Genomic DNA, 17,019 nt, shown 5'->3' with positions numbered 1-17,019 from the left:
AACATAAATTGGCTGGAATCATATGTATTAAACCAATAAGAGAGTATGTGTCTAAAAGAGTGTGTTGAAACAAGTGTTGAAAACGCAGTGGAAAAGTTTAGACAATGTTGGAGTTAAATGAGCAAAATTTTCATTTATGTGCTTGTGTTTCATGTTGTAATATGTGATTGTAATATATTGTTGTAATAACTTGCCTTGGGAGCACTAGTGTGACGTATTGCTGTTGAATACCAAACTTGCTATTTTAATTAATTAACTGTGACAGTTCATGTTCAATTGGATTGATAAATTTTATTGGAGTTAGTATTCACATTTGCAATCTAGTAGTGCCAAACTACTTCATTTGTCATATCTTCAATTTGAAACTTTGGGACATCGCAAATTCTTGCTACAACTAAAGATATTTTTGGAATGGCAGAGCATATATTTTGAATTTCTCATTCCAGAAAGCTTTGAAAGTTTTTAAGAGAATATGAATTAAAACTTGAATCTCGCAACGTGTTTGAATTTCGCACAGGTTCCAAAATCTCATGGACGACTACGTAACCTGTTAGTTCAAACCTAAGAATGAATTAAGACGAAATGTGATTTCTCCTACCATATATGTGACCACGAACAAATGTTTTTGAAAAATATTTCACTCATAGTAGTCTTTAATTTGTACTTTACAATTTCAATGTAGTTTGTCTCAATTATCAGTTTATCATCCTTGTTGGCTTTTTTTCGATGCATATTGCCGACGGAGATTTCTTCCATTTAAAGAATTATGCATTTTCAGGAATTAATTGATTTTGACTATCGATTGGCCACATTACATTTTGGCCATACCATTTTTACATAAGCTTCACTATTGAGTTTAGATCAGATGATCAAGATCGATAAATGCATCATGAATTTACTCTTTAGAATGCAAATACGCTTATTGTGTGTCTATTGTCTGGACAGTTTGTTTGATGTTTATTAAAAAATAAAAAAATCACAAGAAATTGTGTGTTCAGAAAGAAAGAAAAATGCAAACCAACTAACCAACTTCAAAAGCACAAAAACAAAGAAAAAAGATAGTTAAGTTGAAGTTTACTTGAAGATTGTTCGGTACGTCATTCACCTCCAGATTTTTTTTTATAATGTATTTAAGTTCATTCATAAAATCACTAACATTGGTTTCCAGTTATTATTGTAAGATGTCAATTATGGTTATTATGGAAAATGTGAAATACTTTATTTGAATTTTATTTAAAATAATAGATTCTCATAAGACGATGTGTAACATATAATTTCATGTAAACATCGTCTTATGAGAATCTATTATTTTGTCACTTCATTAATTTTACAATACAATTACAATGTTGATCGATGTGAAAAAGTTTTAGTATCCTCTCTGTTCCTCCTTCTTACCTTTTATTCACTGCAGAATGATTTGGTACATGCTTCTGTAGAGTGCCCAATAAGCCATTATATGGAGCTTACCTGTGTGAACAAAACAATGAACCCTTTCTTCACTTCAAATTTACACAGCCATTAGCCAATAATGGAAAAATGACTTCACAAATGCTGGACAACAACTTCACTAGTTGTAAATTTATATACTATATCAATAAAAACAACACACACACACAGGTGTGACAATGGGATAAAAACACTATAAAAACACATGTATAAACACAATTGGATATCTTTAAACCAGAGGACCTCCAAATCTATAAAAACCATTACCAACTAGAAGGAAAACACACAAGGGCATGTATAGTCATTTTTCTCAAATTTAATTTCAATTTACAAAGCTAGTAAGCGTACAAAATATAATTAATCCATAATCATGTGTACACATCAAGATTTACAAATTTGTATTTTTTTCCAATCGAATAAGACTATTTCAAAAATCCAATGACGTAAAAAGGAGAAATTCAGAGTTAAACCTTTAAAAGCAAGAATAGAAAACTCATTTTAATGAAAAAGGATCATAATGAGAGTTCCAAGAGACAACTCCATCTCATTGATAGCTCTTTCATCTTATGAGAGGTCTTTCCCTTAGCAGTAGCTCCATCTAACCGTATCTCTTTTCTCTCGACTAAAAAAACATAAGATATTTCTCAGTTAGGGAGTCTACATCCCATTGATAGCCATCTTCTCATAATGGCGGCCATTCCATAAGGGTGACTCAATCTAATGAGTAACTCTTCCTAATTGACTTTACATAACGAGGTGTTCCTAAGTCGTCATTATTATAGTTGTGATTGTCAAAACACATCTCTAAAACCATGTTTCACAACATATTGAAACTTATGTCAAAATAAATATGGTCAAAACTCAATTTTATATCCTATACTTTATAAATCATAAGTAAGCAAAAAAAAAAAAAAAACAAAGACAAAACTTAGGTGCATTTCCTTAGGTGCCTTTCAATTTCCCTTTGTGAGGAAATTGAAAGGATGATGAATTCATTTCATTGGGGGTTCTGAGAAGAACGGCCGACGCGGTATTAACTAATGTGGTGGTAAAAGCTCACTTAGAACAAAAGTCTTGTGGCCTTGGTTTCCACAACATGTAAGCTTTTTCTATGCTCGGTAACAAAGTTGAAAACTCTTAACCGACTCTACCTCCTTACTTACTCATATCCTCAAAGCCAAATATTTTATGCAAAGGAAATTCTTAGATGCCTCTCTTGACCATAATCCAAGCTATAATTGAAGGAGTCTTTGGAGTACTTAACACTTGCTTAATTTGGGGAACGTATGGAAGATTAGTGATGGCACTAATATTAACGTTTCAAGTATGCCATGGATCCACAACCTTCCCTCACTAAAGCCTTCCACTAATATGCCTTTACATTATGAAGACCACGCGGTTTCTCACCTCATGAATATAGGTGTATGAATTCTTGGAACCGTATGCTTGTGCAATCTTTATCCAATCACTTTGATGCTACAACCATACTTGCGACACCTCTCTACTCCCGTCAAAGTGAGGATACTCTATTTGGAAGGTTTTGGTAGATAGCTCTTACTTAGTCAAAACAGCCTGCTGTCTATATATGGACCTTCTTGCTTCCACGACAATCATAACTGGATGACATCATGGAACCTCAAAGTTCCCCCATGATTTCGGTCATTGCTTTGGTGTCTTGCTCATCAATGTTGACCAACTCAAGAAGATTTTTTGTGCATTCACATGTCTCTTGCGAGATTTTGGTGAAAACTCATATGCACACATTTTTTGTTCGTCCAAAGGCTGCAAAATATTATGAGAATATTGGAATGGGAAACTTGATCCGTGATTTACTTCTCACAGCCGATAATTTTATAACTACATCTTTTGATATTTTTGACAGATTTCCATCACACCAACAACTCCTAGGCGCAATCAGTGGCGGGGCCTGGATTATTACAAAGCTGGGCAAAAAAAATTTGCAACACATTTACAGATGTTTTCATAAGAAATTGCAAGCAAATAATAAAAAAATCTAAAGAAATTGCCCAATTTATAGGGGTTTATATAAGAAATTCAGAGGAATTTACATAAGAAATTACAAAAAATTTGGACTGGAGCCCAGGTGCGTGCTCGGGGTCACCGGGCGGTGAAACCGTCATGGGCCGCAATGCTTATGTGGAGTATATGGAAAAATCACAACACCAAGTTATGGAAAGCATCCGAGTCATCTTCCACTTTAATCATCCCTTGCGGAAAAAGACACTCTACAAGAATGGAGTTGTATGCAAAGAGCAAAGCTTCAAGTGCAAAATCAGGTGCTTACCTCCTCTTGGGTGAAACCGTCATTTGGTACAATAAAATGTAACACATATGCAACTTGTTCAATAACAACTCTATCATAGGATATGGAATGTGTTTTAGAAACTCTTTTAGACATTTATCGCTTGGTAAATCAAGTTACTTACTCTCATATGCCTCTATTCCAGTAGTTGAAGCCATCACTTTACTATAATCTATCAAAATGGCAATTTTAAATGGAATGCATCATATCTGGTTTGAACATATTGCAAGTCTCATGATGATCCCCTTTCTGAGTCTACTGTTTCCTATGCTGAGTTTAGAGATCTTGTATCTCAATGTTGAATTACTTTGTTGGTAATTCTGACTTTGTAGTGTTGTTTGTAAAGAGGCAATCTAATAGGGTTGTTCACAATATTGTTAGAGCATCCTTATCTCATTGTAGTCTCTATGTTTTCTATAATCTACCGTCTATTATGTACTCTTTGATTATGAATGAAATGCACTAAGTTTACTTTTGCTCAACAAAAATAAAAAACTTTGAAAAAATTATAAATTTAAGGAAATCATGGTTAATTTAAGAATCATACAAAAAACAACTAAGAAAATGCACCTAGGTTTTTCACTTTCAATAAATACTTTAACATAAAAAATAAGCAAAATATCAATAATAACAATAATTAAAATATATGATAATGATCGTTATCAACTCATATTTGTGACAAATAATCAACTAAGTTTGCTCTCCAATCACTCCTAAAGAAGCATGCAAAGTGTTCAACGTCATATCTGAACATCAATAATATTTTCTCAAGATTTAAAAACTCATTCTACATTTTCTCTAACTATAGTTAATCACAAAATCCCCTTATTATCTATTCTAACCTCTAAAATAATTTCTAAACAGCTTACACATGTCTTAATATGCATTATTTAAATTGTAAGTTGATATATATACCTGAAAAAGTCTCAATGAGCAACTTTTAAGCGATGTGTAATCTTCTCATTCCTATGAGCATTAGCACTAATTCCAAAATTCTACCCAAAGTACTTGTACTATGAGATAACTTTGCTTAATTGTGTAATTGGTCTCAAGAGTGCATGATTTATGTAAATGATCTTATATCAACTTACAATATATTATTAATAATAGTTGTGGTGGTGATAGGCGGCCAGCTGCCAAAAACAATGTAAACCAACCAAACAATATATATACACTACTAGTAGTTTCACACATGAAATTGTTTAGTGCATAAAGCAAAGGAAAGATAGAGTATAAGTCCTATTTATAAAAAATATTTGGATCAACAAAAATTGATGTAATTTGGTCTAAATACATTAACTTTTGTTGACAAATGTCTCTTATAAATAGAAAAGTTATTTACATGATCATCATCACCTCCACGTTTAAATCACCATCATATCCTCAGTTCCATCCTTGTAAAACCTCTGACAAACCATCAAAATTAACATCAACATCTTCAAATTTTGGTTTCCCTTTAGATAGAAACCTCCAGCTCAAGTAAGCTAATAGTAATGTCAGTATCCCACAAATAAGGGAAAGCCCAACGGCCCCTAAAGTTGCAAACCAAATTAGAGGCAGCTTGAACAATCCACAATCAACACCAATCTTTGAAGCCTTGCGAACCAGCTCGGGAAAGTAAAAAAGGGGTGCAGAAATTAATAGTAGCATAAAGAAAATCTGCAGTCCAGGTTGTAGTGGAACAACCAACATCAATGTCCGAAAATAACACAACATGAACTTTGTTATATGCGTCATTTCTGGAAAGAATGCTTCAAATGCTTCCCCAAATGGAAGTACTAGTGATTGTGGTGGTGCTTTAGTTGTTTTTCCCAATTGAAAATATTCAAATGGAGCGGTTGTGTTTTTTGCTTGATAACCAAGGAAACTGACACATACTACCAGTAAGGCCAAGTGATACTTCGGAGGAATGTTAAGCACACTGTCACGTGCATGATGTATAAAAGCCTTCCATGTCAACAATTTTTCTTTCCGTTTGGTGTTTCCTAAATTTTTCAAGTATAAAGGAAGAGCAATTTCTCTTTTTGCCTGAAGAAAAACATGAAATATCCAATCAATGTAGTTTCAGAAGAATATGGCATGGCGTCAAAACTAATTTCACGAACTCATTGAGATATCCCATGCTTTAGTTTTTCTTAAAATTAAAGGTAAAATGAAGTAATTTTGAGCAAAAAATATTATGAGTACTTCTAACTATTAGAAAAATTAGACATAGAATTATGATTAGGAAATAAATTAAATATACACATTAACACAAATAAATTGACTTTGAATAGTCTTGTAAATGTAACTCAGTTGGTAGCAACAAAAGACGTTATTTGCAGGAGTCGGAGTTCGAACTCTGGATTTCTCATTTCTCCACATCTTAAAAAATGTGTGATCTATCCGCTAGATTAATTGGCAAAAAAAAAAAGACTTTGAATAAATTTTTTGTTTTGAAAGAACTTTGAATAAAATTAAATAAAGCATAATAAAACTTATCGATCTAAATGACTAAGGCGTGCAAAGGCACTGAACTTAAAAGTATTTCGGCACCACAGATAAGTTACTCGACGCGGTTGGTCTCATAGCTAATACTCTTCATGATACACTAGTCACTTCTTTCTATCACCACATCTAAATTAACAAGGTCTCAGAAATAGCTTTTTGAATACACAAAAAACTTAATTCTCTTTATAATTTACACATAAATATTTAGAAGTATATTTTGCTTCCATAAACCTATATAGCTTAAAGTCTTTGTCACTTTGTTCTTCTCTCTTGTATAGCGTTCCCTTTTATATGGCAATAGATGAATGTTATAAGGAGTTACAAAAAACATGTAGAAGACCAAGTAAATAGCAATATGACTAAGTCAAAGGAAACTAATTAATTAATAAGTAATAAACATAATAATTAATATATTAATACTTTAAATAATAATTAAAAAATCACATATTTCAACAATTCTGCACAATTATTTATTTTAAAATTTTAAGTGTTCCTAGAAGCATGAAAAATCAATTTGACCCACTAGAATGTTTGTGAGATTATAACCTCTATGAACCTCATTCCACATATGAACCAGTGATTTCATCACTCACATTGACCTCTCGTTCAAAGTTGTTCAATGCGGTGTGGGGGATTTTGGCATTGCACCTATGCTTGAATTTCATTAGTGGTTCTAGAAAGTCTGCCCAAACTTTCATAGAAGTGGCATCATCTTCAACACTCATATAGGTAAATCTATCAAGTGTATACTAGTCAAGTACATCACTCAAATATGTGAGCTATAGATTTATTAAGAGTATAAACTCAACCTCCAACATTGTGGTATACATTATCCTACATCATATGGATGAACTCTCAAAAATAAAATGGAGTATCTCATCAAATCGACAAGTGAACATATCAATTTAATTTTTACCACAAAAAAAATTAGTTTTTGGCAAACATATTTTAACTTTACACATTTAACTCAATTAAATATTGTGAGTAAATAATATTAAACTGTCAAAAAGAATATCAATAGACAATATAATCACAACAATATTAACATATATATACACAGAAACACCAGTGAAGATATTTTATATAGATATATAGTATACTACAGAAAGTATTTACCTCAAACTATATCATTCTTTAGTACAATTATTAGTTACACTTCATTACCCTCATTAAAGTAAATATAATATATTTAGAATTATTTAATTTCGTGGTCACGTACTCAACTCAGATTTTCACAGTTGATAACACTATTATGTGAAACACACATTGATCTTTATAATCAAAATTCATTATCACCACATTCCTTGACTCCTAAGCCTAACCACGAGTCAAAACTATATATATATATATATATATATATATATATATATATATATATATATATATATATATATATATATATATATATATATATATATATATATATATATATATATATATATGCCTTGAAGAATAAACAGCATATATTCATCTAATTCAAGGAATTTCCAGTAACATTTTATTAGAAGCACTTTGTATAGGTTTTACCTGATTGTTGTAAGTAGAATTTAGGTCAGCTAGATTGCTGTCGTTCGGGTAAGAAGGTGCTCTCCACTCAATACTAACAGCATGATAAGGTTGTGAACTTGAACTGTGAATAGATGCTGAATCATAATCAGGTTTTGAACTTGATCTAGCCTTCTGTCTACTGTTTGAGATAAATAATAAGCACAGATATCAACAAATTTTTGTCAGAAATGAACTTAAGTAAGAGAATAAATACTGGTGGTCATGAATCAAAATTTTACCCAGGTAGACCAAGCTTTATTGTGGCCTTATACTGAGAAGGACTTTCCATGAATGTTGTGAGAGCAATTTCTCGTGAAGGAGAATTGTTGTTTGACATAATATAATTTTTGTGAAATTAAACAAACTAAAGAAGCACAATGGGAAACAGTGGAATTGAAAAGCTTATGCAAGAAAAAATTTCATCATGAAGAAAAAGTACTTGATTTTGTTCAAATATAATTGTTACTTCACACTACAAACAAAACAGTATAAAGAAAACGTGCACATGGTGGCGGTGGGGTTAAACAAGATTCATCGGCAAAACATTTTCACATTAGCAAAACATTTTTCTCTCTTTTTCCTCATGTTCACTCCCACCCACGCGTTTTTGGAAAATTATTTTCACATTATCAAATCTATCACTTGAGAAAGAAAGAAAGAAAGAAATAGAGAATAAGATGTGATAAATGTGAGTGAAATAAAAAGAAAATACAATGTTGAATAATGTAAGAATATAAAAGGTGTTCAAATATAATTCCTTGTTTCCACATGCACTTTTTTGTTGTAATTCTTTGATCACCAATTATCAACTGTATGTTTGGTTTCAATTTTGATTGGCTAAAATTGATTTTGTAACAAAAAAGTAGAATTGATTTATGAATATTCTCTTTCAATCATTTAAAAGTTTTTTTGTTTGGTCCATCCTTCGGTTCATAGAATAAAAGGGGCCTTAGTAATTTAGAGTTCGACCGTAAGGTAAGTATAGCCTAAGCAAAAATCGTTTAAAGGTATTACAAAAACTTTTTGGCATTCTCTTTCTTTATATACATTTTTTAATGGGTCATGCTAACATGAATAAATATTCCACAAACAATAATTATTTGTTGAGAAAAAATAATTTTCAAAATTTTAAGAAATAAATTAACATAAGTTTCGATATATAATTTCTATCTATGATGTCTTAACTTATACCATTATAGTACATATTAGCATTTATTTTTCTTAATATATGTGTGAAAACATTTACCGGCATTCATTTTGAAAATAAAAAACAAATTACAAAAAGTACAAGCCGCGTCTAGCTTCTTTAAAAAAAGTACAAACACGTGTGTGTCGGATATTCAACAAAAAAGTACCTCGAAATTTCCCTCATGTCCCACTCCCACCCACACCTTTCTTTCTTTATAGCGTATGACTTCAATTTTCTGTATGGTTTGTTGGTCATCTTAACATGTGTCTTCAAGACACATGTTAAAGATTCTACAAATAATAAATATTGATTGAAAAAAAAAAAATTTGAATAGTCAAAACATTTTTTTAATAAGTGTGGATTTGTTTTTTTTCTTATGAATTGGGATGGCGTGACTATCTTACTAGAGTGATATATTTGCACTACCAATTGATGACAATTTTGTGACAATCTGTTTTTCTCCTTTATTATTGGTTAAAAAGAATAGAGATAGAAAATAAGGAAAATGAATAAAAACACCATATAAATATGAAAGAGAAAATTGTTCAAAAATTATCACAAAATAATCGTATAAATATCATTTCTCAAACTATTAAGGCGCATGTTACCCTTTCTCTTTTGATACATGTGTAAAACATTTACAGACATTATTTTGAAGAAAAAAAAACATTACAAAAAGTACAAGACGCGTGTGTGTCGTATGTTCAAAAAAAAGTACATTCTGTATAGTTTGATTTCACACTTCAACGCATCTTTTACTTTGAATCAGTCCATGTGGTCATTTGATGTGTCGAAATCCTGTAATATCTCAGGTTCACATATATCACCCATAATCTGTTTCATCTTTTTAACTTACCAAATTCCACAGTAAAAGTTATCCTGACAAATATATTTAGAATCTCACCGTTTCATCCTCAAATCAACATTCTAAGATTCATCATTTTTCAGTGCTTGAACTTTTTCTTCAATAGCTTCGTTCAAGATTGTTAGGTAAGATAAATTATTCACATCCATTCCAATTTCCTATTCTCTTGTCCAATTTTTTTTTTTCTTTCTGGAATCATCAACCTTGAAATGTTTTGATTTAATAGAAATTTTATATGTTTATTTTTACTAGTTTTTATGTTGAAATTTATGAAACTGCTATGTGAATCTTTTCATAAACCCTAACAATATAGGATGTAGCATAATATAGCTTAGGATGTTTATTTATTGTTCTTGACTATTGTAATTGTAGAGTGATATATAAAATAAAGCTGAAGCTGTGCAATGTGTACACATTTCTTTTTCATGGATAACAGGGGGAAATTTGATAAGATGGTTAAAATATTTACGATTTATGAGTTGGAAAAATTAACTGAAGACTTCAAGTACATGCTGCAATTTGGTGGTTCTGAGAACCAAGAAATCCTCTTGTTGGATGAACTTGAAAATTCAGTGTGCAAATCTGAAAATCTTCGGCGAGTTGCTGTTGATGTTTTGAAGAAACAAATTTTCACGTGGGATGAACTACGACAAAATCAAGAGTTGATCAGAAGGAAATTGATTGATGATGAAATTTTTGATAGAGATGATTATATGTTTAAGATTTCACGCTTAGGAAATCTTAAACCCATTCATTATGGTTTGAAGCCTTCCAATATCCAGGTAAGTTGCTCAACTTATTGTTTTGTATGAGTTCTCATTCTTAATTTACCATTACCATTTTTTTTGACCGACTTTTACTATTATTCTTAGAAAGACAGATATTACAAGGAAATCCAGGACTCATTTTGATTTTTTTGTTGTTTTTAAATCCTCTCTGATCCTCCTTCTAACTTTCTATACACTGCAGAATGTTCCCTTACATACTTTTATAGAGTATCCAACAAATCATAGTAAGTTCCTTATTTGTGTTGATAAAGAGGAGCAAATAAAGAGCACTGCATGGAATTTACACAAAAATGAACCGTGTGTTTTTTACATTGAATTTACACAACCATTAGCCAAGGTTGGAAAAATGACTTCACAATTGCAACACAACTCCACTAGTAGTAATAATCCAAATAAGCACAAGGAAACCGTGCCAATATCATATCCTAAATTTCAGCACAAACGTAAGGAAATTGCACAATATGTTTCATTTGTTGTAATCTTGACCATTATATTTGGTTCCCTTTTCTTCGACACGTGGATCGAGCCATCCCTTATGAAGGTCCAACGTGGTCAAATATGGGTCTCCTCGCTCAGGCTTTTTGGTTTTATGGCGTTTGTTTGGGCCGTTGCTATAATGATTCTTGTTGGTGTACCATTCGTCAGTGTGCAGAGTGTTGTGTTTATCTTCTGGGCTATTTTGATGCATCTTAAATCTCACAACTCAATCACTGCAATGCGTGTTCAAATACTCGGAATAGTTGTCTTTGGGGTACTTGCTCGTGGAAAATTTTAGAGAATATTGGAGTTAAATCATCGAATTTTTCATCTATGTGCTTGTGTTTCAAGTTGTATTATGTGCTTGTAATGTAATATACCTTTCATTGGTAGTGCTGCTTTGCGTATTGCTGTTGGGCACTAAACTTGGTATTTTAATTAAGACAAATGCTTTGTGGTACGATACGAGAATGGACGAATGCATCACCACCGTTGGTTTATTCCACATGCACCATGATTTCCGGCCAGCACTTTGACTTTTTATAGCTAGCATTATTTCAACAACTATTTCTTGTGACAACTTATTGGACAACCAAATTAAACAAAGAAATTTAGGTAGTGACACAAAAATCAAAGTAATAGAAAGATAAAGTAGAAGGACAATGTGAGTATGAGAGAGAAAGTTGTCAAAGTTATCAAAAAATGGTTGTTCAAATATCATTTCTCTTATCTAATTGGCTAGTTAATAGATTCGTGTGTAACCCGCTAAAAAGTTGTGGAGCCAAATAGCATGCTGGCTACAACTAAAGATTTTTTTTTAGAATGCTACAGCATATTGAGAAATGATATTTGTACAACCACTTTGTAACAACTTTTTGACAACCTTCTCTCTCATACTCACATTATACTCTTATTCTCTCTCTTCTTTTTTCTCTCTCTATTGTTTTTTAACCAATAAAAGGAGAGAAAAGGAAAGTTGTCATCAAAGTTGTCTTAAATAGTTGTTCAAATATCACTACAACATATTTGGGTTAAATTTTCTTATCCGAAATTCGAAGTTTCTCGAAGAAAAATGTCCCGATAACATCACAAAGGTAGATCTACTAGTATTATTTTGATTTCTATAAAAAAAAATTTTTTAAAGAAACTTTATTATGAATGGATTAGGGATGATTGTGCAAAAAAAGTAAATAAATTCAAATAATTGATAAAGTTTCATTTTCTTAGTTCGTATAGGCAACAATTTAAGTTGAATGGAACCTGACTCAATGACACCACTGGACGGACGCGGTTTCCATTAACCAACATAATGATTGTGTTGAAAATTGAGAATTTTTTACTTTAAATAACCCATTTTTAGAAAATATATACCTAACTACCCTACATTGAAAAATATATACCAAAATACCATACTTTTGGGGTGTAAGCGGGACCGTTCCTATAAAATAGGAGGCTCGTTTTTTTTTTTTAAAATAGACCACAATAAAATCAAAACGCAATTCTTTTTGTGTAGCTAAGCTTCATTAAAAAATCATAATCAGAAAAACTTTTAAACATGAAACAAAACAAAATAAAATTAAGTGAAAGAGAGGTGAAATTTACCTAACACTGTCGTTTGGAATGTCACTCCTACGTCGTAGGAAAGGGGAAAACCAATAGTTTATGCGAAAAAGAAATAATTGTGATTCTTTCAATGGAGGTGAGTATTATAATTTTTTTGAGGCCCATAGTTTTTAGAGGCTCGGTTAGGTAGCGCTTCTTGCACTCCCCAAGGTCCGGCCTTGGGTGTAACATTCCATTTTTGTAAGACATTAAATTTTTGCAGTGAAAATTCAATATTTTTTTTAGTAATATATACAATATAGCATTAATGAGTATTAGCTTGAAAATATGTATTACATGTGGTATATTTGACAACTCAAAATATGAGGTTTCATTATTTATCTTTATAAAAATATGCAACATTTAGTAACTAAAACCTATTAATTAATTTAGAAGTAATATGACATAAGATAAGGCACGTAAGTACATTCACTAAAGAGTAGAATTCTCCACTAATGAACTAATAATAAGCACATGCACAGTGGCGGAGTCAGAAAAAAGGCTTGAGTGGACCACTAAATTATGAAGTTTTTTTTTTTTAAAAAAAAGTACAAATGTTAATTGAAACAAGTTTTAGTTGAGAGACAATGTAAGGGAGGTTTGGAAACCCCCACATATTCGAAGGTATATAAACCTCCGCTAACCAGCCAAACATAGATGTGACAAAAATTATGTATACTACTTGTGGAAACGCCGAAATCTAAACACTACTAAAAAAACAGCGTTTTCAGACGGAATTTTCGGACGGATGAGTTTTTGTCTGAATTTTTCGGACGGATTTGGGACAGTTTTTAAGGAGCGTAATTTTCGTCCCAAATCCGTCCCAAAATCGTGTGAAATTTTTATGACATGTTCAAGCAAGGTTTTTTCCCACAAATTTCGCACGAATTTCGTTAAAAAAACAAATCCGTCCCAAATCCGTGTGAAATATTGAGACGGATTTCGGACGGCCAATATTTTTACTTTTGTTTTTATAATTAATAAGCCTACAAAGCTTGAAGAACAATTTCATTTGAGCGGATGAATTTCCCCCTTTGATATTTTCATCAAAATTGAAAGCCAAAAATTTCCCCCTTCAATGAATTTCCCTCTTCATCTTTTCATAAAAAACTAAACCTAATATTACCTTTTCATCTTTTTCTCTCTTTTCACTTGAACTCAAAAGAACACCAACCCTAAACCCAACAATAAAATTTCCCCTTTTCATTGAAATCAAAATCAAAATCAAAATCAATTGAAATCGAACCTCATTAGTGAAGTTCTAGCTTTCTATTCTCACCGTGTTGTTCCTGCTCTTCTTCTCACTGTGTTGTTTCTGTTCTTGTTCTCATCGTACATAGGCATTGCTGCTGTTCCAGTTTGTGAAATCAAATCTCACTGTTATTGTTCTCATCTCATCAGGTTTGTTCGTCATCTCATTGTTCATGTTCATTAAATCACAAATGGGTCATTTTTGTATCCTCTGAATATGGGTCACTTTTTTTGTTCATTGAATCCCTCGTCGAACCATTTCTCTGAATATGGGTCGTTTTTTATTTCTATAAAAAATTGGGATTAAGAACAATGAAAACAATTTTCTGGATAATAACAATGACCGTATGTGTTTGATTTAAACAATGTTTAGTGTTAGCTCATGAAATTGTTTTTTGTTTTTTGTTTTTGTTGGATAAATTGGTTTAGTTTTCTTAGATTAAAGTTGGATTTGAATCAACTAAAATTGAACCCCATCAGTTAAGTTTCAGCTTTTTTGTTCACATGTTTTTACTCATGTTTTTTTTTGTTCTCTGAATTGCTTTTGTTCTCAAATGGGCCGCTTTAGAAACCATGTTTGTTCTTATTCTTTTGTTTTCTTGATTCTATTATGTGTTTTGGATTCTTTGAATCCATAATTGAAGCCAACAGTGAAGAAAGGTGAACCACGCGACGAAGAATCGGCTGCGACTTTGTTGTCCTCCAGTCTCAGTGGTCTTGTGATTTACACTCTTGGGTGTCTTAAGGTTTGTTCATTTTGTTGTTATCAACACCTAGAGAGGGTTTAAGTGTTTTCATTCTCTAAATACAGGTCTTTTGAATTTTTGCGTATAATTAAGTTGGTTGTTGATTGGTTATAATAACTTATTGAATCATGGGATCCAATTTCTGACAGTGATGTATTGGTTCTGCTTATCGTTTGTTATTGTTGGATTGGTGTTTCCTGTGCAATATTTGTGCTCGGCCTACAGTCTTTAGTGTAAATTTGTCTTTAAAAAAACAATTGATTAAAGGATAGGAAGTGCTCAGATTATTGTGGCAGTGTGTTTGTTCGGCACATGAGTTTACACAAGGCAGGGACACTGCTATTTGTTTAGGCGTGTCTTGTTTTTCTGGTATAGACTTTAAGCTTTATGTTGTTTCAGTTTTAGTGGTGGGGGACTGGTATGCCAATTGCTTTACCTGCTCTTAGAAGCTTGCTAGTTGTATTTTGTACTGTCCAAAAAATAGTTTGATTTCTTCTATCATTTAATAAAGGGAAAATTACACTAACCTCCCTTGAGATATGTCAAAATGTCGCTCACACCCCCTTTAGTTTTCTAAAAGCACTCATCTCTCCTCATTTTAACATTCTGAAGTTTCCATTTGAGGAATAACGAAGAACATGGATGCTCTTGCAGCTCTTCACAAATAACATAGTCTGTGAGCTTATTTTAGTGCAATTGGTGATTCCTTTTAATTTTATATAACAAAAAAGTGCTTTTGTTTTTCATTTTTCTTTTGATGCAGAAAGTGCTTTTGTTTGTGACTTTCAATAAACATATCTCAGTTTCATTGATAATGGCTTTCAAATAATACCTTATTATTTCGCAGTGCTTTTGACACTATATCATATATTTATTAGTTGCAGCCACATTGATATTTACAATTTCACATTACAGGGGAGACTTTTAGAAATGCGAAAGAGATTTGTCTCCACACAACCATCAAGTTTTTTTGCTTGTTTTCATGAGTTTTGATTCAGCTGGTATGTTCAAACGTGTTATGTTTTGATGATAAAAACATAGCAATGTGCATATTAAACATGGTATATAACATATTCTATTTTTATTTTTTTAAACCATACAATATATTCTATTATCATATCCATATATATGCTAGGCATAAAGCATGAGTGAATACTTTAATATATTCACGAATACTATAATATATTCAGGCATGTTGTGTTTTTCAGCCCCTGGTAGTTGTATTTTGTACTGTCATGCGTGTGCTCATTTTTTGTGAGCTGCATGCTTGAATAACAACACATTATGAACATTCTTGTAAGATCTAGGACATCATTAAAACTAGGCTTGTTTAAAGTTCAGATTTTGGGATCCCAAAATCCCTATTTTGGGATTCACATGGGGAGAGTTCTTTAAGCTCATGTAATAGAAATACAAATAACATGAACAGAACCTAAACACAGTTCTTGAAGGACTTGTACATTTGATATATTGAAGGACCTGCACATAGCCTAAATGCAGTTGTATTGTGTCCATTGCGCATAGAGCGTAATTATTTTTCTAGTTTTTTTCTAATCCTATTATGCTTAGCTATTTCCATAGTTTTGACTTGTTTATCATCAATGCTTGTAGTGTGAGTGTGTTTGGAGCCTCAACCTTGTGAAAAAGATGACACCATATGAGGAGGAGCGGGAAAAAAGATGAGTTTGGCCTAGCTGGGTTTATGAATTATGTGTTTGATTGCTGCTGTCTTGTATTTGACTTTGTCTTGGAATTTCCTTTTGGTTGGAGTTATGTTTCCAAACCTCTTTACCTTATTTTTTTGGCTATTTACTTTTTGAGGGCAGTTGTTGTCGCCCATGTCCTTGCTAGTGCACTTGAGTAATGAGTAATGAACAATTTAGTCATGTTATTTTGTGATATATTGTGCTAGAACATTGAGCACATATATTAATCTAGTTTGTAAAATTTTGTGTCAGACAATGAGCATTTGGTTACTCTTGAATTATTATTTATTTTTATTTAAATATAGTATGTATTATTTAATATAAATTTTACGGATTTGAATTTAAAGCAAATTAAATTATTAGTTTTTTGGCAATTTTATCGCAAATAAGCCCATAATTCCGTTTGAAAATCGTTGGAATAATTAATTTAAATCCGTCCGAAAATCGTAGGAAATTTTAACTTAATTCAGTTCGAAGTCTGTAGGAAATTTTAACTTAATTCCGTCCGAAATCCGTAGGAAGTTAAATTTAATTCCGTCCGAAATCCGTCTGAATTTTAGTCCAATACAAACCGTGCGAAATCCGTCT

At 31.9% G+C, this 17,019-nt stretch overlaps 2 protein-coding genes and 1 long non-coding RNA gene across 3 annotated transcripts; 2 read left to right on the top strand and 1 right to left on the bottom strand.

The window, feature by feature from the left end:
* Positions 1-4,811: 4,811 nt before the first annotated feature.
* On the bottom strand, positions 4,812-8,529 carry LOC146908984 (uncharacterized). The gene is made up of 3 exons (XM_085730568.1): positions 8,047-8,529; positions 7,787-7,946; positions 4,812-5,797 (listed from the first exon to the last, which is right to left on the bottom strand). Exons 1-3 carry the CDS (start codon positions 8,142-8,144, stop codon positions 5,153-5,155), a joined length of 903 nt encoding a protein of 300 aa, XP_085586694.1. The 5' UTR covers positions 8,145-8,529; the 3' UTR covers positions 4,812-5,152.
* Positions 8,530-9,728: 1,199 nt separating this feature from the next.
* Positions 9,729-11,586, top strand: LOC146908983 (uncharacterized). The gene is made up of 3 exons (XM_085730567.1): positions 9,729-9,986; positions 10,298-10,643; positions 10,831-11,586. Exons 2-3 carry the CDS (start codon positions 10,314-10,316, stop codon positions 11,422-11,424), a joined length of 924 nt encoding a protein of 307 aa, XP_085586693.1. The 5' UTR covers positions 9,729-9,986; positions 10,298-10,313; the 3' UTR covers positions 11,425-11,586.
* A 2,159-nt stretch (positions 11,587-13,745) lies between these two features.
* On the top strand, positions 13,746-16,709 carry LOC146908982 (uncharacterized). Its single transcript, XR_015018623.1, has 4 exons — positions 13,746-14,129; positions 14,624-14,725; positions 15,641-15,726; positions 16,337-16,709. It is a non-coding gene; the product is annotated as an uncharacterized LOC146908982 (long non-coding RNA).
* The last annotated feature ends 310 nt before the right edge of the window (positions 16,710-17,019 follow it).

The sequence above is a fragment of the Medicago sativa genome, chromosome 7 (genome assembly GCF_051527215.1).
Source record: "Medicago sativa cultivar Bolivia chromosome 7, Bolivia_mono, whole genome shotgun sequence".
NCBI classification, from domain to species: domain Eukaryota; kingdom Viridiplantae; phylum Streptophyta; class Magnoliopsida; order Fabales; family Fabaceae; genus Medicago; species Medicago sativa.
The sequence above is the reverse complement of the archived record's forward strand: the minus strand, read 5'-3'. Positions and strand labels throughout refer to the sequence as shown.